Source organism: Eleginops maclovinus, chromosome 18 (assembly GCF_036324505.1).
Source record: "Eleginops maclovinus isolate JMC-PN-2008 ecotype Puerto Natales chromosome 18, JC_Emac_rtc_rv5, whole genome shotgun sequence".
In the NCBI taxonomy this organism is placed as follows: domain Eukaryota; kingdom Metazoa; phylum Chordata; class Actinopteri; order Perciformes; family Eleginopidae; genus Eleginops; species Eleginops maclovinus.
In genome coordinates, this window is record NC_086366.1 from 26,375,737 (window position 1) to 26,398,842 (window position 23,106).

The window sequence follows — 23,106 nt, forward strand, 5'->3', positions numbered from 1 at the left end:
TTTGGTGGCAGAATCTTATTTGCAGCAGAGCCCTCAGGGAGCAGTTGAAGGCTACATGTATTCACACATTCACACATGGGTGTTGCCAGGAACAACAGGAAGACTTGGTCACTGACGGCTGGATAATGTTTCATTATTATATAATAATACATTATTCAGCACATATTGATCCGTCATTTGTCCTTTCACTTCCTGTTTTGAAAGGAAAGGGAGTTACAAACACTGGGTGTGGATGTATGAGCTCAAGGTGTGGTCTTTTTTATGAATATTTTGTAAGATCTTACAATAAGATATTTTTGTTGACTTTGATCACGTTTGCTTGACATAAGTTCTTTAAATGAATGCTGATATGACGCCACATATAAAGACATCACTTCCTAACCTCAGAGGGAAGTATTTGCTTATAGAAGAATCACTCATCTCAGGAGGCAGCAGCCTTCTCTGGATTCCTGATTTGAACTGGACTGACTCTTTCAAGCACAAAAGTCCTGAGAGAGACCAGAAAATAAATCCTGTTTACTGTGTGACAAGCACCCCAAATAGACCCAGGCATGTAAGATGACTCTTTTTTTAACGTGAGCATGTTAAATCTTACACACGGTGAAAAGTGAAGGAATGAGTGGAGCTAAATAAAAAGGGTGATATTATTCCAACCAACAAAATATAATGCTTTGTGTTTGGTTGAAAACAACAGTGAATTTATAAAAGGAAATTAAAATGTGCCAGTCTTTAGTTTTTCATTATAGGAATCAGCATTTACGAAATGTGTTATGGAGTAAAAAAGTAATGATTGTCTCCAGGGGAAGCTGTTTAAAATCAAATACATTGCCTCAAGTGATGGCAATTAATTCAGCGTCTATACCAGGGGTGTCCAAGAGGTGAGGTATATTGCCTCATAAGTTAAGTTATGAGTTAGGAAAATCAATCAAACATAGGTAAAATATGATTGATATTTGAATAAGCTGTAAGAAAAAAACAGCCTACATTACAGCTTTTTCTAAGGGATTAATTAATTTTGTTATAAAAAGTGTTTGCAGCTCATTCCTTAAAATAGAAGCCTCAGATTTTATAATTTATTATATAATGAGTATATTAATTGATTGAATGTATTTGAAAAGTGGGCTTGTTAACATGTGAATACTGTTTAATATATTGTAAGATATATATTTAAGAAGTAGAACATAAAACAAGCACAAGTTTAATTTGTGGGCCGTATTTCATTATCTTTTTAATTTTGCTGATGGCCGATTAAAAATGGGCCACAGGCCGCATTTGGCCCCCGGGCCATAGTCTGGACAGCCCTGGTCTATACAATTAGTAAAATGATATCTTAAGCAATGGACAATGGGCACAAAACACAGAACGAAACACAGTATGAATCAATATATAGAACCATTGATATGAGAAACATTGCAGATCATCAAAGGGTTCAGAGTTCAAAGTGGTGAAATTAATTGGAGTTTTTGGTATGGATGCTAAATGATTGAATCACACAGTCAGTCATCTGCACTGAACAACAAACGTGTTGCAGTGATGTTTGTGTGAGCGTTGTGAAGGTGACAGCGCTGCTTAGATTGAAACATGAGATGCCTGAGTAACTCGTGGGGTGGTGGGGCTTTGACAAGGGTGGAGCGTGGATTCTATCTTTAGTGCCTCCTCTCCAGGTCCTCCCATCTCAGATATCAGTTCAAACGATTGAATTGCGTCGACTCAACTGTCTGCCCCCACTCCTTCCGTCTGCCATTCATCTGTTCATCCAACTTTATTTTATCAGACTGAAGGAATCTATATTTCTTTACTAAAACAGCAGGATGGATAAGGAGAGGCCTGAATGACGGGCACTGAACAGTCAGCAGTTGGAATGTAACCCATGCCTGGTTGTGGAGACAGTAACATTGCCCCCGGGCTGCCCCACATTATTTTGTTTGTTTTCCCATGTTTATAACTTTAAGTCTCTATGCCTTCACTACTGAACTAAAAGGGCAACAAGGACAACTCTAGAAGGAGTTCTATTGAAGGAAAACAAGAAATGAATAAACTGATGAAATTGTTTAACCCCACAGCGCCGGGGTCAAAATGATCCTCTAGTCCTCCGACTGTCTGAACCCTCCAGCTGCCTTGGGGTCGAAATGACCCGCGACTGAGTAATGCAGAAATGGTTTGGCTAAATAGTGAAGCCTATCTATATCAAATAAACTGTAGATAGACAGTTTGCTCCTCCTCCTACTTCTTGACTTTCCTCAGACAAAACCCAAGTTCAAATGTAACCTTTATGTTAATCTTAGCTACACATCATGTCTGCATCTTGCAATGGCCAATTATATAAGCAAATTTGATCTATGACTACATCTGTCAGTCGACACGCACACACACACACACACACACACACACACACACACACACACACACACACACACACACACACACACACACACACACACACACACACACACACACACACACACACACACAAGCTGAAAACAAGACCAGCGGTGGTAACCAACAATATAAATGTTCTGTCTGACGGGGTTGTGGGGTACAACAGACTGAAGTGATTGGGAAACCCCGGACTCGCATCATATATGTCACATGAATCAGTTCAGATTTTGTCTCCTTCTGTGCAAAATACACTCATGACACTTAAGTGATGTTTGGTTGAGATCATAATGTAGGTAAAAATGGGTGTTGTTCAATCAAGGAGGGCCAAGGAGCCACAGCCCCCCCACACACATTTTAACCACCTATATTACGCCCCTGGCTGGATGTCGTGTGTAATCCCATCTCAAGATGGTCTGTAGGTTCTAATTTTACATCAATGGGATGCAAGTGTGACATTTTAAACCTGCAGCGGTCCTCTGATGTGTGTGTGTGTGTGTGTGTGTGTGTGTGTGTGTGTGTGTGTGTGTGTGTGTATGTGTGTGTGTGTGTGTGTGTGTGTGTGTGTGTGTGTGTGTGTGTGTGTGTGTGTGTGTGTGTGTGTGTGTGTGTGTGTGTGTGTGTGTGATCACATGTGGTTACGTGCATATGCGACTATGTGCCCAATGCACACCTGCGTCCTCTTTGAGTAATGCCCATCTTGTCTACATGTGTAGTGTATATATTTGCACTCTGTCAGTCCTCCTACAGTTTTAGTCCTGTGTGAAGACACACTGCCTGTCTCATCTCAGCGTTGATCACATTCTCTGTGCAGCTACAACCCAACTCTCTCTCTCTCTCTCTCTCTCTCTCTCTCTCTCACACACACACACACACACACACACACACACACACACACACACACACACACACACATACACACACACACACACACACACACACACACACACACACACAAACAGAATTAATTAAACAAATTCCATTTTAATCATCCTTCAGCAACCCCGCTGAATAGAATATGATATTTATTGCATTAAAATGATCATCATTAAAAGGCCCTATTATGTTTTGGGGTTTTCTTTAGTGTGTTCAAGAAGTTTTAGTGCATGTAAATGGTCTTCAAAGGCTAAAGTCCCTGTATTCCTTTCAGAGGGATTTTCTCTCCCACCATGCCTCCATTGGACTCCTTTGTTTACTTCTGTAACATAGTGACATCACTATGGTAAACTCACACTCCTATTGGCTAGCACTCCAATACATTGTACATGATAGGCTAAGGGGTGGGACATCTCTAAGCAGTTGACCAATCACAACAGAGCCGGCCAGCTAACCAATCAGAGCAGACTGGGCTCTGGTTTCAGACAGAGGCTGAAAAGAGGTGCTGCAGCACAGGCAGTATGAGAAACATAAAGAGCTTTTTGAACATTAAAGCATGGAGACATGTCCCAGTAGAGACACTACATACTGCACCTGAACATCAGCAGGAGAAGACTCTTTAAAGTAGAGACACTACATACTGATATACACCTGAACATCAGCAGGAGAGGACTCTTTAAAGTAGAGACACTACATACTGATATACACCTGAACATCAGCAGGAGAGGACTCTTTAAAGTAGAATCACTACATACTGATATACAGCTGAACATCAGCAGGAGAGGACTCTTTAAAGTAGAGACACCACATACTGATATACACCTGAACATCAGCAGGAGAGGACTCTTTAAAGTAGAGACGCTACATACTGATATACACCTGAACATCAGCAGGAGAGGACTCTTTAAAGTAGAGACACTACATACTGATATACACCTGAACATCAGCAGGAGAGTACTCTTTAAAGTAGAGACACTACATACTGATATACACCTGAACATCAGCAGGAGAGGACTCTTTAAAGTAGAGACACTACATACTGATATACACCTGAACATCAGCAGGAGAGGACTCTTTAAAGTAGAGACACTACATACTGATATACACCTGAACATCAGCAGGAGAGGACTCTTTAAAGTAGAGACGCTACATACTGATATACACCTGAACATCAGCAGGAGAGGACTCTTTAAAGTAGAGACACTACATACTGATATACAGCTGAACATCAGCAGGAGAGGACTCTTTAAAGTAGAGACTCTACATACTGATATTCTACTGAACATCAGCAGGAGAGGACTCTTTAAAGTAGAGACACTACATACTGATATACAGCTGAACATCAGCAGGAGAGGACTCTTTAAAGTAGAGACTCTACATACTGATATACACCTGAACATCAGCAGGAGAGGACTCTTTAAAGTAGAGACACTACATACTGATATACACCTGAACATCAGCAGGAGAGGACTCTTTAAAGTAGAGACACTACATACTGATATACACCTGAACATCAGCAGGAGAGGACTCTTTAAAGTAGAGACACTTCATACTGATATACACCTGAACATCAGAAGGAGAGGACTCTTTAAAGTAGAGACTCTACATACTGATATACACCTGAAGATGAGTATAGGGCCTTTAATGCTGCACAGGCAATATGCTGATATTGGGAAAAATGTTTTTCCATGTGGGAACTATAATTTGTCCTCAGAGTGTGACGCTGAAGCTCTTTGGAAACACTGAGTCAGTGACCACAAATTACAAATTATTGTCCCCACGTGGAAGAGCATTGCTATATTTGAATACATTTACTATTGAAAAAAATTAAAAGAAGAAAGGGAATTAAAATATCATTGTAGATTGAAGTCTAGAGTCTAGAGACTCAATAATACTACACCTAAGAACAAAGACTTAGCAGTTATTATCAAGGTCAGAGAGGTTTGTGAAGAGATTTAGAGGGCTGAACTAATTTAGCAATAGCTTTTCACTCAGGAGCAGCTTGTGTTCCCTCTGGCCGTCAGTGTAGACACTATTTTGTTAATGTCAAATGCAGAACAGATAATAAATTACCTAAATATAACATCCAATATTCATTTGACATCAGCGTGTACAGTAAATGTTGATATACAGTTTGAGTGGTCAGAAGACTTGGAAGTCCAAGTTTTACCAATTCTCAGTGGGGACTCCCAGAAGGCAGAGTAATCCCTAATACTGAAAAAGGTTTCCCAAAACAGCCAATGTTTCTTCTCTTTATTGGTGATGTGAGAAGAGAAATCTTTCTAGAAGGTTTCATTTAGTTTATTATACTGTAGTTCTTTTTCTGGGTTCATTTAGTCTATCATTCATCCTAAACCATGTGTCAAGTAAATGACAATTATATAGTTTATACTGATTTTAAGCCCTTAAAAGTATGTTGTTTATTTAAATATATATTTATGCATCAGCCTTTCCCTTCATGAAATACATGATTGCCAGTGGCAGTACTGATAGAAAGCAGGACTCTAATGTTATCCTGGGATGTTGTGTGTTCCTGTAGGACCGTTACCACTGCTGCCAGCCCCTTATCCTTCTTCTTGCATTAACCACAACACTGGAGCCCAACAGCAGCAGTGGTACGCAGTCAGAACCATCAGATATCCAGATACAAAACCAGACAGCTTATAACAAACCTCCTCTTACTTCTATCACATACGATCAATACTTGTGTTTAAATATACTGATGTTTGTGAGGAGGGTGTATTTTGAACCTGAGTCTTATCTCACATGGTTGAGCACTGTTGACTGAAGAACTTAAAGTGAATGTGTAGAAAGGATTTACTCATCTAAAAACTAACTTTCCCATAATCCTCTTCTCTCTTCACTTAGCGCCACTCCACCCCAGCTGCTTATTATTATTATTATTATTATTATTATTATTATGAGGTATTGACTACTTTATATCGAGCAGTTTCTTTCAGCCGGTGATTCTCCAGAGAGTTATGACAAATGTAAGCGACCGTTTACAGTTTGAACACCCATCATTAATTTTGTTGCAAGACTGACAGGAAATACAATGTAGTTTGTCATTGACACACAAGACCTTAACACCAAAATAAGGAGTCAAAAATCTCTTCCCTGCAGTTTTTTGGATGCTGCAGAGAGAAGTTGACCCTCTGACCCTGGTCTACTTAACCGTTAATATGTGGGGAGCAGCAGGTATTGGAGGGTGGTGTATAGAAAGGAGTTTCCCCAGGGACCTGTGGCCTTATATGGCTGGGCCTGCTCACTCCCACAGTCAGTTGCTGGAGCTTCTCTGCCTACCTGACAGCTGAGCCGTCCATCAACCCGCTCATATAACTGTCACACACACACTCCTAATAGTTCCTGTTTGGGCTGTATCTCTCTCTGTGAATTTGTGTTTAGTATTTAGTAGATTCATAATTTTGTAGGGTTTTTATGACTCCTTCAGCCTGGGATCGTGAATATGTTTTTGATGGAATGTTTAGTTTAGGAATGATCTTATGGTCAGTAGCATAAACAGCAAGCTAACCCTATGGCTGAATGGCTAAAGGGAAGAGCGCCATCTACGGAAACTCAAAGTAAAAGAAGTTAATGTGTGGATGAACAGCTGATGGGGCTTAAAGGGCGCAGGGCCAGGGGTTTCTGGGCCTGGGGCCTCCCTTTCAAATCTCTTGTGAAAAAAATGTATACAGCAAATAGTGCAGATAGAGTGAGTATTATGTTTAATGGCTAAGTATGTACACATTATAACTGTAATAGCACAATAATAAAAATAGCAGATTTGTACAACATGGTAGTAAGCGTGAAATTGCAGGAGGGCCACATTGCACTTCCATGTATTGCACAAAGTTTTATATTTTCAGACTGTGTTATTGCACATTTAGTTGTTTTGTTTTTATAACACTGAACAAAGTCTCCTAATATTAAATATATATGCCAAGCAAACCATGAAAAACATGAAAGGTTTTGCAAAATGTACAGCTTAATGAGTCTTAATGTATGTATCTGCAGCAGAATGCCCCCCTGTCACTGTCATATTATTTTTTTAAATTGCATTATGATGTATCTACTGGAGCAGTGGAGCTTTAACTACTTTTTATTTTTCTGGGTAGTTAAACATGTACATATTTTTTATAAGCTTGAATGTTTCTATATGTAGAATTGTGTTCTGAAAACAACTCAAGCTGTAAGACAATTGTAGTGCAGTACAAAAGGAAACATATTTATCCCCAAAATGGAATGGAAAGGATAAAGTATCACAAAAGGATTTTATTCCTCATGCTGCAGTATATTATAATTTGTCAAACAGTGGAGTGTGAGTTTGGATCTGTGAAGCAGAAGTCACATAGCCAACAACTTACTGATGTTCAGGTACATATTTTAAACCAACTTCAGCATTTTGAATGCTGTGGATCAGATGTGTTGTTTTTAGTCATTTTGTCTCTCTTTATATCTATGTGTTGCTCACATGAGCCCCGATAAAGACCTACAGCTGGTCTAAACCTGTTGCCTTTTAATTTATGCAGCAGAAAAAAAGGCTTTTAAACATTTCCTCCCTCTTGGCAACTTGTCCGCTTTGGAGTGTCTGAATTGCATAATGTTTATCTTTTTATTTCTTGTTTACAAAGAGAACCTGGCATATGCTTCCTCTGTGTTTGAATACTGATTTGGACGGGTGTGGGGTGCTGAGGGGGCTTTTACATCTTTGTAACGAGTAAACCATTGTCTCACAAGTAACAGCACTCTCGACTCTGAGTGTTTGTTATTCAGATCCTGTGTTTTGTTGTCTCTGTATATTAGGCTGCTGTGCTGAGCCCCGGCCCCACTGACTCCCACTAATTGCTGTAATTGTTTCATAAATCCCGGTCGCTACACTGGCCGGCTAATGTGAAATGAATAAGATTATTGCGGTGCCCACACTTCACTATAATATAAAGCAAGAAAGTGCATCCGAAATATGTTTCGATAATACATAATATTCAGTAACATGTTTTTTCACTGAACACATCTGTATTTTAAAATAATGATAAGTGAATAAAAAAAATATCACATTTACATGTAAACCTAATACAAGTATGTTGGTGACACTTTCATTCAATCACAGTGAGAGGATAGATATTTATCATTTATACACACACACTCTCCATGGGGATCAAACACTAACTGTCGAGAAGTCCTTTAATAATCTGTCTTTAAAAAACTGATATTCATAAACTGTGATTAACAACCGGTCTTTCCTCCTGCAGGCAGTTCATCTCTCCGACAGATAGATGGCCTCCTTGACAGGACATCACGACCAGCCCTGGTGCCGCAGTGCATTGTGGGATATCTGGGATCAGGTAAGCTCCTCAAATGCGTCAATTCACGTGGACATAACTGGAAAGATACAGGAAGTTGGGCCTGTGTCTTCAGAATAAAATCACTGTGGAGAGTCAAACAAAACTGACTTTGTTGGCCTATTTTAGTATTTCTTGATTCATTTTGGAGTTGTGCTGACGTCTTTAATTCTGTTACGATAAACTGGCCACCAACACAAAGTTGAACCTGAACTATTGAAGCTTGAATAAAATATGATCCATACGTGTGTAGAACAGTGAGTGACCCTACAGTTGAAATAAACTGATGCCCATGAAGTTGGAATGCACTTCTTCTCATGAAATGATTGTGTGTGTAAATAGGAATTAAAAGAAGAATGTGTCTGAAAACAAAATCATTCCAACTTTATGGACAACAGTGTACTTACGGTTGATTTATCCTGGTTTTAATGAAAGGGTGCAGCAAAGGGCAGTGGTTGAAAAAGTATTCAGATACCTCATATGTAAAAATACCTCACTACAAGTAAAGGTCACGCATACATTGTTCAAATATAAGAAAGCCTAAATATCAGCGAATGCACTTAATATCAATATGAAACGTTGTTGGGGACATTATGCATTATTATGCAGCTGACTTCCTGCTGTAGATGTTTAAGGTTGTGCTCCTTTGAACTTTATAATTTATTTTTGGGTTGTTTTTTTCTACAGCAATGCATCATATTCTACAATATCATTATTTTGTTATGCATTGTCCTGGTAGAACCACATAAATCTACATAAGTAACCTTTTCAAGAATTTCTGAAAAACAGCTTAATGAAAATGTTTTTTTTTTTCATCTGATCCAGTATATTTGTTAAATAGTATATTCGGCTTAATATATAAGAACAATTTCTCAAATGACAATCCACAATCTTTCAGTGTCAGAAACATGGTTTCATTGACCAGAAAGTAAATAATAACAAAAGCTGTCGGACAAAACAAGTTGAACATTTACCAATGAGATGTAGGAGAGTGGAATTTTTGATTTATAAATAAAAACTGAAATAATCAAGTAAATTACAACTTCTACTTCAAGCCTGTACTTAACTGGAGTACTCAAGTAAGTTTACTTAATTTCCACAACTGAAAACAGTATTTGACACATTTATACCATACTATGCATACAAACTATGTGTTGCCCTTAAAATGTAATGTTGTGTCTTTTGCATATTTTCGGAAATGAAGCACTTTTCATGTCATATCATTTAAATGCACCTTTATTGACAATACTTTTATTTTGAAGGTACAACCGGAAATTAAATGTCTTGTTATGCTAGCTTAATGCTAATGAGTTTTGTGATGACAGGAGGAGCTGGGCGCCGAGGAGCAGCAGGTGAATCATTAACAGTTTCTAGTCTTTCAACGTCTCAACAGTAAATAACCTGACAGATACTGAAAGCGATAATGATCCGCTGTATATGACCGGTTCGGCAAATTAAAAATAATATTAACAGCTCAGAGTGGACAAAAAGACGCAACCACGCCGCCGGAGCCTGGATTTAGCAGGTAACGTTACGCTATAAATAACTGTGGATGAGCATCAGAATGAAGCCTTCATGTCTCTCTGTGTGTTTACATCGTGTTTCAGACCCAATAATTATCGACCACAGTTACAGGGGAGCGTTTAAGTGTTGTCCAGCATAGCCAAAGACGATTTCTCAACTAACTGAATAGTAATACCTCTCAATGTGACGCAGTCGTCATTATATCGTCGGAGAGGCTTGTGTTGGTTTAACATTATCCTGATAAATGCATGGTTACTGACATGCTGGTTCGCTGACCAGACGCCAGATGCTCCGCCCACAGTAAACACGAAGTGCCTCGAGACTGTGAGTGTAAATGTGTGCTTGTTGTCATATTTCTCAACAGAGGTAAAAAGTCAGTGTAATGTACTTAAGTGCAATTTTGAGAGACTTGCACTTTACTTGAGTATTTAAATGTTATGCTACTGTGTACTTTTACTCCACTACAATTAAGAGTTAAATGGTGTATTTTTACTCCTCTTCATTCATTTAATCCCTTTAGTTTCTTTACAGATCTGGATTAATGATGGTAAATATAATCAGCCCTTAAATCAGACTTTAGTTCACCTGGAGTAAATCCAGCAGCTACCCTGCAGTATACAAAGCCATTCATACTAGCTGCACCTTGACCAGCTCTGAGAACACTTTAATGATCAATCATTATAAAACATATCAGAGATATTATTCTGAAATGGACCAATCAAACAATGACTACTTTTACTGTCTCTACTTTAAGTACATTTAGATGAGAGTACTTTCTACTTTCAACTGAGTGACATTTCGAATGAGGGCTTCACTGTAATAGAGTATTCCTACATATGCATGTCAGTTGTATGATATACCAACTACTACTACGAGTATTACAGAGGTTGAAGATGTTCTAAGGTCCGGCACTTAGGTAGTAGTAGAAGTACCAGTAAAGTCACAGTAAAAGTCCTGCATTCTAAATGTTCCTCCAGTGAAAGTAGAAAGTACTCTCATCTAAATGTACTTAAAGTAGCGACAGTAAAAGTAGTCATTGTTTGATTGGTCCATTTCAGAATAATATCTCTGATATGTTTTATAATTATTGATCATTAAAGTGTTCTCAGAGCTGGTTAATTAATGTCGTTGTACAGCTGTAAACGTCACAACATATGCATGAACTCCAACAGTTGTATTACATACTACTACTACAACTATTTCGCCTAATACTCAAAAGAGGAAGTGAAAAACATTATAATTCTTTATGATTAGATCTTTTTGTTTTATCTTTGCAATTCTTTTCTTACCATCTAAAGCCTGCTTTTACTGATTACTTGAAAGAAAAATATAGAATTTTATAATAAGTAACCATGTCCTGAACATCTTCATACCATTTCCATACATGTCAAATAAGCTCTCTTACATGATGCAGATATAGTGTCGCTCCAGACAAATGACACCTTCCCTGTTTTTTCTTAAATCTTCACTGTCTGCTCGTTACTTTTTATCCTATGACTTAGCACTGGAGCCAGCTGAGTTTGAGCCAAGGTGATACTATAATGACAGTGTGCTGACTTCTAAATACTGCATGTTAAGAAAGTACTTCAGACGTAATGTTGGAAGATACAGACGTCTATGACTTCAATGTGTTATTACTATAAACTCCTCCTATTACTACTACGCTTCACTAGTACATCTACTACAGTAGTACTCGTGCTGCTGCTTTTGGTACTGTACTAAGTGATGGCATGACTATCACTACCTGCTGTTACTCCTGCTACTTCTACTAAGACTAATAATACTAGCCTGCTATTTCTCCTATTGCTCTTACAACTAGTACCACACCGCTGTCACTGCTAGTCCTTCCGCTACTATTTGCTACCTATTCTATAGGTAGTACTTCTGCTTCTGCTTTGACTTCTAATACTACTTATTGTTATTGAAATGTGAAACCAACTATTTTACATGTTATGGAATTAAACATGTAAATCCTCAATACCAGACTCTCTGACTACAACAAAAACTATGTAAGAATTAAAATAGTTCCTAAATATCCTTTATTTAAATAACATTTTCCCAAGTTATGTTGTTAAATACTTAATAATATTTCAAGTCTTATATTCACTGTTAACCCAAATGTATCCAATGTATTTTTAACTTTTGAAACTTCCACTATTGCAACTGCTATTACTACTGCCTCTTTTACAGTTTTATTGCTCCTATTATTTCATATTCTACTTCTACTTTTAATACCACACACCCTGTTTTTACGGCTTTTCCCTCTACCACTCCTGCTGCTTTTACTGCTTGTTGAACCCCTTAGTGCTGCTCCCAGGTCAGTTGCTGTGAGAGGAGGAACCTCAGAGTTGCAGCCATGTTTTCGGCGGAGGAGATTCTGTGCAACACGCAGCAGGTGATCGCCGGGCTGGAGGCGCTAAGAGGAGAGAACCGCAGTTTGTTGGACAACCTACAGGTGGCGCTGGAGAGCCGGGCAATGCCTGAGAGCGGCAGCGTGGAGCAGGAGAAGAGCGGCATCATCCGCCAATCACTGGAGAGGATAGAGCTTGGGCTGAGCGAGGCACAGGTACCATGAAGGGAACTCTAGTGACGTATTCTCTGTGGAGATTCAAGGCTCTATTTGCTTTTCGTAGCATTTTTGTGTCTTTTAGATATTTCTTTTAATTCTTTAAGGGCCATAACAAGTTTTTGATGTGTACAATAAACAGTAGCTGTTATTAATGGGGCCACTTCTGGTTGAAACTACTGGGCCAACATTTAAAAGGGGTGGCTCTCACTGACAAACAGAAATAAATCCCTTTGAAATCTGTAGCTTTATGGATATATTTAGGCCCTTTTAGCTCCAAGATTCGATTTGACTGAACATTGACCACATGGTTCAGTCGCAATACTCTTCTCAAGCCCATCCCAGCACAGGTATGCATGTTTTTCATTAAAAATAAGCTCTGATGTACCAGCGCATTGGAAAGAATAAATGCGGACACAGTAAACATTTATTATCCAAATTAAAATCTTTGTTCCAAGGAATGCTCAGTTCAAAGAAGAATTAAATGGATTATCAAATGAAGTTAGAGTTTTAGATTTAACTCTGAGGAGTCACATCTCAGTTGTCTCTCGTACCTCCAGGTGATGATGGCTTTGTCGGCTCATCTGGGCTCTCTGGAGGCAGAGAAACAGAAGCTGCGTGCTCAGGTGAGTTTCTGCAGGTCAATTATGAATAATAGTAACTGAAGGTAAATAACTGATCGCTGACTTTGGTAAATACTTCACTGTGTCACTGACTCTAAAGAAAAGTATGCTGTCTCAAATCCTCCTCCTCGTGCCTTGCTTGTAATTCCTTTCACTCCCTTTTCCTCTTTTACTCTGTTTCTTCCTTTATCTCCAAATACGCCTCTTCTTCCTCTCTCCGTCCTTAATTTTCTTGTTTTCCTTCATGTCATTTCTTAATTTTTACTCCTCCCTATTCATTTTGTGTTCTCCCACATCCATCCTGTCCCTTACTTTCCTTTCCCTCTTTGGCTTCTTTTGTAAAGTATATTTAGTCTCTGTGTTCTTTTCTTTTCCTTTTCTCTCCACCATATGCTGTTTTCTTCTCCTTAATTGTTTTGCCCACCAACTTGGTTTCCTCCTCCTCTTTATATATCTTTGTGCTCCCCAGGTGCGGCGTCTCTGTCAGGAGAACCAGTGGTTGAGGGATGAGCTGGCCGGAGCTCAGCAGCGCCTGCAGGACAGGGAGCAGGAGGTGGTGACTCTGGAGGAGCAGAACCGACACCTGCAGTTCATGTCCTCCATACGTAAATACGACCTGGACGAGCCGCAGCTGGTGAGGAGACAACACACACCACGCAAAAACAAATATGTGTGTGTGTGTGTACTACATGTAGTTCTTTAAGTAACAAAGAGTCCTACAAACCTGCCAGACCTGTCAGCTCTGTGTTGCAGTAAACCTTAGGTACAGGCTATCCTCTGGGTGTTTGTGTGTGTATATATTCAGTCCTGTGAGTCTTTATTGACTTGGAAGCTCATTTTTGGTTGAAGAAATAACACACGCGTTGACAAACCCATAACCCTAATACTTTTTTACCCCGAGTTGTTCCTATTTTCACATCTAGAAGATATAGAAAAACACAAGAATTGTGAATAAAAGGCCAATATTAACCACTTTTAGCTTTAGTTTGGTCTTTATTCATTCTTCAGCGAAACATTCGGCTATTTAGCTGCTAAAATGTAGCTGTTACCCAGCTATCTATTAACTTTGTTTGGTGATCAATAAGAGTTATCTGCTGGAATGGGCTTGATAACAGCATCGAGCCATGTTATCAATGTGCCGTATAATCTAGGAGCTTAGAGATTAGTTTCCATCAGAAAGGATTGAGCAACATGTAATATAGATATTGTCATTGGTCCGCAGTTTCATTGTTTGCTGAATGTGTCTTTCTCACCTCAGGATGACAAAGACGCGTCTACAACCAAAGAGTCCCTGGATGACCTCTTTCCTGCTGAGGATGAGGAACAGTCTCAGAGTAAGACTTCGTTTTACTCATTCACAACGTAAATGTACATTTCCATTCATCCTGATTGTCAGGTTGGCAAAAGAAGTCTCAAAATCCCAGAAAACCGAAATAACCTGCTAGATACTGGGTACCAGTGGTGGGGAAATATGTGTTGGAACTAATCCTTTGAACATTATAATTAGCTACATCACACATGATGTTTATGTGCGTGACTGAATTACATATAGCAGATGAACCCTGAAGAGTGTCACTGTGTTGCTGCTGGGTGTAATTTGAGTAACAGCTTTTCACGCACAGTATAGACATTTCAAGGTCTGCTGTCACATTTTTATCTTGCGTCATAATAATCTCTTCAGAGAAATGCATGATGTAAGCCAGTGGAAATAATCTAAAAATGATTTCCTCATCCAGCTAAATGTTTTCTTCAGTAGGGAATTTATTTATTATTTTGTATGGATGTATAATACAACAGCACCTTCTTTTTCTGAGTCACACCTCGTCTACAGAGATGGTCTTTTTTCTATCGCAGCAAGATTTAATTTAAAGCTACCATATAATTATATTGAGTTACAAATCAAATGTATTAGTTTAGAATCAGAATCCAGTTTATTGCCAGGTACGTTTACACATACAAGGAATTTGAACATAAACATCTAAGAAAATAAGTAAAAAACATAAGGCTAATAAAAAGAAATTCTTTTTATGAAACAATTTAGCATTTAAAAAAATAATAAATACAGGTTTTAAAACTACATTTCAATGTAAATATACAAAAGAACCTAAAAAACTTCAAACACTAAAAACGTAGGACAGTGAATACATGATATATTTTAAAGTGGTGGGCTGTGCAGAAATGTGCAAAATATATTCAGAGAGTTGAGCATAAACACGACTGACAGTATAAAAAATAAAGACCAATATGTGTCCATGATGTGCATTAATGTGATGCATGATGCTTGTTCTTGCCGTAGGGTCCCAGCCTCACCACAGCAGTGCAGCAGCTGCAGCGCAGCAGGGCGGCTACGAGATCCCCGCCCGCCTTCGCACACTGCACAACCTGGTCATCCAGTACGCTTCCCAGGGCCGCTACGAGGTCGCTGTGCCACTCTGCAAACAGGTGAGAAGAGCTTACACTTTCAAACTGCTCTCCTGCATAGAATCTTCAGTGTTGTTGTTTTGAGGCTTGCTCTAGCTCTGGCTCCTGGAGTCCCTGAATCCACATCCTGCTTCTCTTCTGGAAACTCACTGCAGCCTTACCCTCTGTCCTGCATGTGTTCAGACTAAAGTAATCAGCCCCAGGTGCACGGCAGGGCTGAGAACAATTCTCCTCAGAGAAATCAGGACAGAGGGTTCTGATTGTATTATGGAAATGCAGTCAAAATATAGAACATTACGTACGGATAGAGATGGGAAATGACACTGAAGCTTTAATACATTGTGTTCATAGCTTTTGTCAAATGAGGAATACACAAAGTTGCAAACATCCCTGGTGCTGAAGACAGCGCTTCATTCAGTATTTTAAGTTTTACAGCTGAACTTTGTTATCAGCACATTAGTAGAAAAGAGTAGAATAATTGAGACGTATCAGGATGTACTTTTGTATTAGAAAAAACTAAATCACAAGTATAAAAACATCCACCTGATATAGTAATAATGTTCCAATACGAATATGCTAATTTAATGAAGGTCCCATCGGATCTCTCTGTGTTTTTCCTGGGTTTGAAATCTTAATCTGCTCAAATGAAATAAAAGCCATGCGTTTGATAATGTTAATCTGGGTATCTCTAAGTACTGATCAAATGCTTATTTATGTCTCAACAGGCTCTGGAAGACTTAGAGAAGTCCTCAGGACACACCCACCCAGACGTAGCCACTATGCTGAACATACTGGCGCTGGTATACAGGTGGGGGCACTAACCAAACAACACTTTTATAAAGATTAGACACCAGTAATGTCCCTGGTACTGATGACATTATCTAGCAAATTCATTTGAATGACATAGTTAACTGACAAAGGTCTCCAGTCTGTTAACGTTGCTGGATAAAATGTTGAATAACATGTTCTGCTGTGTATTTATGTATCAACCTTTATCATCAATACTGTGTAATACTATTCTAATAACTCATGTAATGTTTTTACCCTTTTTATAATCCGAAAGGTCTTACTAACAGAAAGCAGAAGTCAATGTTCCCACACAGAGCTGAAGAAACTCTATTCGCCAAAACTAATGATTATATATAAAAAGTTTGATCTGAGGTGATAAAAAGTGCAATGTGTTTTTCCCTGCAGAGATCAGAACAAATACAAAGAAGCAGCCAACCTGCTGAACGATGCGTTGGCCATCAGGGAGAAAACTCTGGGTATAGACCATCCCGCTGTAAGTGTCCTTTAGTGTTTTAACTACCGCTCGCATGCTGAATAACCTGGAATAAATGCTGCTTCTTTTGCATTTATTTCACTTGCTTTTCACTAATTATTGTGTTTGTTAAACTTGAACACATACAACGTTGCTGCCTCTTCCACTCATGTTCTGGAACATCTTGTGTGCTCTAGTATCAGTATAACAGATATTAAAGTCTTGTTTCGTTGCTGTGGGTGTGCTGTCTATGTAGTTCAGTTCAGACTTACTGAGTCGGTGTGTGTTGTACATTGTGTGTTTTTGCTTGTGTGTGCAGGTGGCAGCAACGCTCAACAACCTGGCAGTGCTTTATGGGAAAAGAGGAAAATACAAAGAAGCAGAGCCGCTGTGTAAAAGAGCTCTGGAGATCAGAGAGAAAGTGAGCGGACACACTCTGGTTCCACTCTTCTTATGAAAACCTTCAGCGCTTAGAAGATTTCTAACTCTGTCCACTACATAACTAATCTTCATTTTTTAAACCGGGTCCTTTTTAAAGTGGGTAAAATGTTCGCTCTTCGGAGATTTGAGCACCAGAAACCTTTATATGTCCTACAGATCTTTGATTTACAAACATTTGTTCTAACCAAGGGTTTCACTACAAGTACATAGATAATAATAATTGAAGTAGTTCATGTAACAGAGCATTTTCACAGTGATTTATTGTTATTTTTACTGGAAGAAACCATCGTGAAGATTGTCTTGCAGTATTAAAACTGGGTGACTCACTCCCTTTCTCAAGATTCTAGTTCTATTTAAATATCGGAATACACCTTCCATGTATCAGACGCTGATTGCTATGGAAAGAATAATGTATTTTTGTGCTCAGTGTATCTTGTGCCTGAACACCCCCCCCCCCCACCCCCCCCCCCCCCCCCCACCCCCCCCACCCCTCAGGTTTTGGGTACAGACCACCCCGATGTGGCCAAGCAGCTGAACAACCTGGCCCTGCTGTGCCAGAACCAGGGGAAGTACCAGGAGGTGGAGCAGTACTACGAGCGCGCTCTGCACATCTACCAGAGCAAGCTGGGCCCGGACGACGCCAACGTGGCCAAGACCAAGAACAACCTGGTGAGAGGAAGCCTGCACGTCTGCATTTTATTTTCTGTCACTCCTCTGAGTTTCCCTGTTTCCTCTTCAGATCTTCAGACTAATGGAACTTCACAACATTTATTATGTTTTACACTCTCCCCTCACTCAACCTCAAACTAGCCTCTTGTTTCTGTGTTCACTCTCAGGCGTCGTGCTATCTGAAGCAGGGGAAATACAGACAAGCCGAGTCTCTGTACAAAGAGATCCTGACCCGAGCACATGAGAAGGAGTTTGGATCTGTGGAAGGTACATATTGCCGTGGGGTTTTCATTTTGGTTAAGCATAAGTTTTATTTTACAGTGAGACATTTGGAAAGTAAGGACAACTCTTAATGTTTTACTGAACCGCCTGGATCATGTGATTTGGATAAAGCCAAATAAAAGTATTGGTTATGATTACATTTGGATTGAGTGCTTAATAAGAAGAGATCTGTTTTCCCATATTTTCTTAAACTAATATGTTGGAAGATAAAACTCACTGGAAACATGAAATGATTACTTAGTGAGACTATTCCACTTTAGTTACAGTTTATGTTAAACATCAGAGTATTTGAGTTGGCCTTTTGAATGAAATTGAAAAACACAGTTTTATACAGCTCCGGGAAAAATGAAGAGACCACTCCATTTTTTTCTTAAATCTTTATCTCTACATGTATGGCAGCCATTCCAGTGTCTGTTGAATTCCAACACCGAGAAAAATTGTCAGTGGTTTAGAGAATACAATAATAATAATTGAACTCAAAGCCTATAAATAATAAAACAAGATATACTTTATTAATCCCTTACAGAGACATTTCTTGAAAAATGATAATGCTGAAGTGTCTCTTAATTTTTTCCGCAGCTGTAAAGAGCAGACATTTGACTTTAATTTAGAAGAGAAACGTTCTCTCAGAAGTAACACAGCCTCATTTGAGGGTCAGAATAAGTAGGATCGTCATAAGAAACATGGATAGACCCGTACTCTTATTTATCCACTAGAAGTTTGTGTATCTGCAGAGAAGTATAGAAAGGCCTAACACAAGAGGACAAAGCTTATTCCAAATCAGAGTGAATCTGAGGTCCCATTTCCCTAACTGCTGTTCACCTAAATGTTCATCAGTGACCACAAGAAAGTTAGCTTACAGTACAAACAAATACTTGGAAATACTGGAAGAAATCTAAGAACGATGTCCAGCCTGAGTTTTTTCCTGTTCTGCTGCAGAACTGCTGTGGACTGTGGGGCAGCATTCATGTGTTCATGCAGGAGTTTACCTGACTTCATACTCTGGTTTGGTGCTGTCTGTCTATCCTCCAGGTGACGGTCATCCCAGCTGGTCCGGCGCAGAGGACGGCGGGTCGGGACAGGACGGGCTCAGTAACCTGAGGCGCAGCGGGTCTTTCACCAAACTCAGAGAGTCGATACGGAGGAGCAGCGAGAAGCTGGTCCGCAAGCTGAGAGGAGTTGGAATAGAGGACAATATTCAGAGCAACGCTGGGTAAAGTTCTGTTGATGTTAGCCTCTAACCTGAAGTCCAACTGGAGCTGAAACCCAGAACCAATACTCATACCTCATAGATGCACTCTATGTTCTAGATTTACTGGTTTAAGTAGGAGTTTGTGTGTTTAGTGATATTATATCCCTTTTTAAAGATTAAGAGCTCATTATTATTGTCCTCCTGTTTTCAGGATGAAGAGGGCGAACTCTCTGAATGTGTTGAATGATCGGGACAGAGAGAATCAGGACGGGGCCCAGGTGAGCACAGTGAGGACATGCATGTACCGGGAGTAGTACATGCTTGAAGTCCTTAGAGGTTTTAAATGACTGATTTATTGGAGCTAGAAAATTATCGATGTTTCTGCCCAGAACAGTGTAGATGTACTTCCATTTTATTATTATCAAACACTCTTACACAATATTACCAGTTGTGGAAGAACTAATCATGTAGTATGCCCCTAGAACATATCCTAAAAAGTCAGGGTATATGCTGTCATAAAGATAACAAGTCCTAGTTTAGAATGCCATGAGGAATCTTATGAAAAAGTAAGTGTATATCATATCATTCAAACTACAGCATGTCATAAAAATGATATATAAAAATGTATTCTTATCATTGAAAAAGTCCTAGTCTTATAGAATGCCGTACAGAATGTTTGAGTATGCCTTTCAATGACAAAAAGTCATAGTTTAATTTATCAAAGAAAAGTCATAGTGCATCAATAAGAGTCATAGCGGGGTCTGCTTTGAAAAAAATCATAGTGATAAAGTACAATTTGGCATAAATGTTTAATTCAAAATGCCATAGCATACTGATAAATAATCATATTTATTCACAACATAACATGATGTGGAGATGAGGATTTACAGCCATAATCAAAGAAGTGGCATTATAGTATATCATAAAGCTGTTCAATGAAAAGTCATTGGTGATACAGCATGTCTCCAAATTAGATTCAAATATTGTAGTAAATTAGGCTGGAATAAAGTTCAGTCATTGTGGACTCGAGGTGATTTTGTAGAGCAGAGGGGTTTAACCCTGGTCTCCTCTGACTGTCCCTCGCTCTGACTGTCCCTCGCTCACACCCCCCGTCTCTGTCTGCTCCTCAGTCGAGCCGCCTGGCTGATGTTCGAGGCCTGAGCTCCAGCACACAGAGCCTGACCAGACGAGGCTCACTCGGTGATACCAGTTAACACACACACACACACACACACACACACACACACACACACACACACACACACACACACACACACACACACACACACACACACACACACACACACACACACACACCTTATCCCACAACACCTCAATAGATTAACTAGAGAGAGCTTCACAGCTATCGCTCACATCAGGTGTGATTCCCCACTTTGGATCCTCTGAGATAGGTGTTGCATCTGCAGACTTTGTCAATAATCTAACGTGCAAATGTGTTAAATGTTTCTCATTTAAAGAACTAATAATGCATGATTGTAATCTAGTCTATTGAGAACATTTCACAGTTAGTGCAATACTATAACAGGTCTGTCTCTGGGAATGTCCAGAGGGTGGTGAGAGCATCGTGGCGAAGAACCTCTCCTTCCTTCCTGCTCACTGAAGAGTTCATATCATTATTCCTAGTTTTATTAACTCAGTTTGCAGATTTCCTCACCAGCATTTATAATGTTAGAGAACAAAGTGTTCTATATATCATTTCTATATGTTAACCATGTCATTAGCAGATTAACAGTAATATTTCATTGTTCATATTAGTTACATTTCTATTAACAACACTGTTCCGTTATTTATGTTTAAATGTTCTGGAAACAAACTTTAAGATTGATAATGTGTCTACATTTTTATAAATTCATAGGAATGTAAAGTTGTTTGCACGATAATCAACATTATGATGTTTTGTCAAAATCTAAATGTTGCATTTGGTTTACAAGGGAGCAGTGAGGCTGTCACGTTGAACCCGTTTGAGTTCTTTAAATGTGTTTGCCTTTTTAATGTGCGCGTCATTCTAATCATGACTGTCCAATCACACGTGTGTTATTCAGCTGTTTGCTACGCAGTCCAGTTCTGACATTCCACATTACGAGAACAAGGACCAACTTTTGATAAACTTGAATGAACACATATAAGATTTTAAAGATGGAACTATTAAATATGGATATTTTTGCACATTGTCAGATAATATATATTCATATATTTATGATCAATCGAACTCTCAAGCTGTGGTAAATCAATCAATAGTTGAATACTAAAGTACACACTTCCATATCCAGCAATTATGTGTCTAACACTATTCAGAAAATATCTTTAATCTATCTGCAGAACAAAAGTACTGTTTATTACTCCAGTCCAAGACCAGAGAAGGATTTAAGCTAACACTTGACTGAGCAGCACCTTCCACTGAAGCCACTCTGTGCAGGATTGGAACATTTGTGACTGAGTCGCTACGTTGTAGAATCAAAGACACAGTGCATTACCATGTCAGCGCTACAGCACGACTGTAGAGAAGCTAGTTTGCTCTATGCTGTGCAAATTCAGCAAATCTCCTTGTGTGTAAGTTCATACATTTTTCAGCAGACCAGCTTTGACAATCCAAAAAGACAGTATGTGTCCAGAGCCAAAAGCACACAGATACAGGAGTTGGCCTGTACGACATGCCATACCAGCTAAAGAGCAAACCAGAGACACAAGGGGCTGCGAACAACTGCAACTGAAAAAAACCTTAAATGATATATGAAGGTAAAATGTGAGAATGACTAAACTGAATCAAAACTAATATTCAACCTGAAAAACCTTTTCATACACTTGTTTTTAATGAAAACATTGTTCTACTGTTTTTAAGTCAAAATTTCAGATGAATGTTGTTTTTTTATGATCACTGATCTTTGGCCTGGATCTAGTTCTATTACTTTATTAATCCCAAACTGGGACACATTTTGGGGGAAAATGCCTGAAATCTACATCTAGCTGCATCATGCTATTGAAAATAGTAAACCAGCTTTTAAATGAACATGTCATTTCATTGTGATCCTCTGAATTTGTTATAGAAAAAATAAGACTTATGGTGATAAGACTACAACACAGCATGGACAAAAAGCCCAGAGCATTCAATAACTATACCTTTACTCAACCCTCTGGAATGTTCAAAGACATGGACGCAGAAACAGAGTGCTGCTTGGAAATCTCCACCCACTGAACACAGCATGACATACTTTCTGAGCTGTTTTTGATCGAGAACTACTGATTGTACTTCTGCTGTGGTAGAGGAGCTCACTGCTGTACCGTAAGGGCTGAACCCGCACACTAGAACCTTTGATAATGGAACACCTGTAAGAATGTTACGTACACAATGGGATAGAAGTGTGTAGAGAGTGCACCTGATGCTGTTTATTCTGGTGAATATGTATTTTATATTTGCAAACCTGAGCTGAAATAAATATCTGTAAAACATTAACACTTTGCATGATGTTAAATGTGTTTGTTTGGAAATATTGCTTTGTGTTTTATGTCTCGAGGGT

The 23,106-nt window shown here is 39.1% G+C and overlaps 1 protein-coding gene across 3 annotated transcripts; it reads left to right on the forward strand.

Annotated features, from left to right (window-relative positions):
• Positions 1 to 9,907: 9,907 nt before the first annotated feature.
• Positions 9,908 to 23,042, forward strand: klc3 (kinesin light chain 3). 3 transcript variants are annotated; one of them, XM_063907276.1, is made up of 14 exons: positions 9,908 to 10,116; positions 12,421 to 12,681; positions 13,242 to 13,307; positions 13,774 to 13,938; positions 14,563 to 14,638; positions 15,601 to 15,746; positions 16,451 to 16,533; positions 16,920 to 17,007; positions 17,306 to 17,407; positions 17,923 to 18,096; positions 18,264 to 18,363; positions 19,411 to 19,591; positions 19,782 to 19,848; positions 20,701 to 23,042. In XM_063907276.1, the coding sequence occupies exons 2-14, from the start codon at positions 12,472 to 12,474 to the stop codon at positions 20,782 to 20,784; spliced, it is 1,542 nt and encodes a 513-aa protein (XP_063763346.1). In that variant the 5' UTR covers positions 9,908 to 10,116; positions 12,421 to 12,471; the 3' UTR covers positions 20,785 to 23,042. The 3 variants fall into 3 exon arrangements, with proteins under 3 accessions (XP_063763346.1, XP_063763348.1, XP_063763347.1); XM_063907278.1 differs by having other exon boundaries at positions 9,915 to 10,116; positions 12,433 to 12,681; XM_063907277.1 differs by lacking the exon at positions 9,908 to 10,116 and having other exon boundaries at positions 11,131 to 12,681.
• The last annotated feature ends 64 nt before the right edge of the window (positions 23,043 to 23,106 follow it).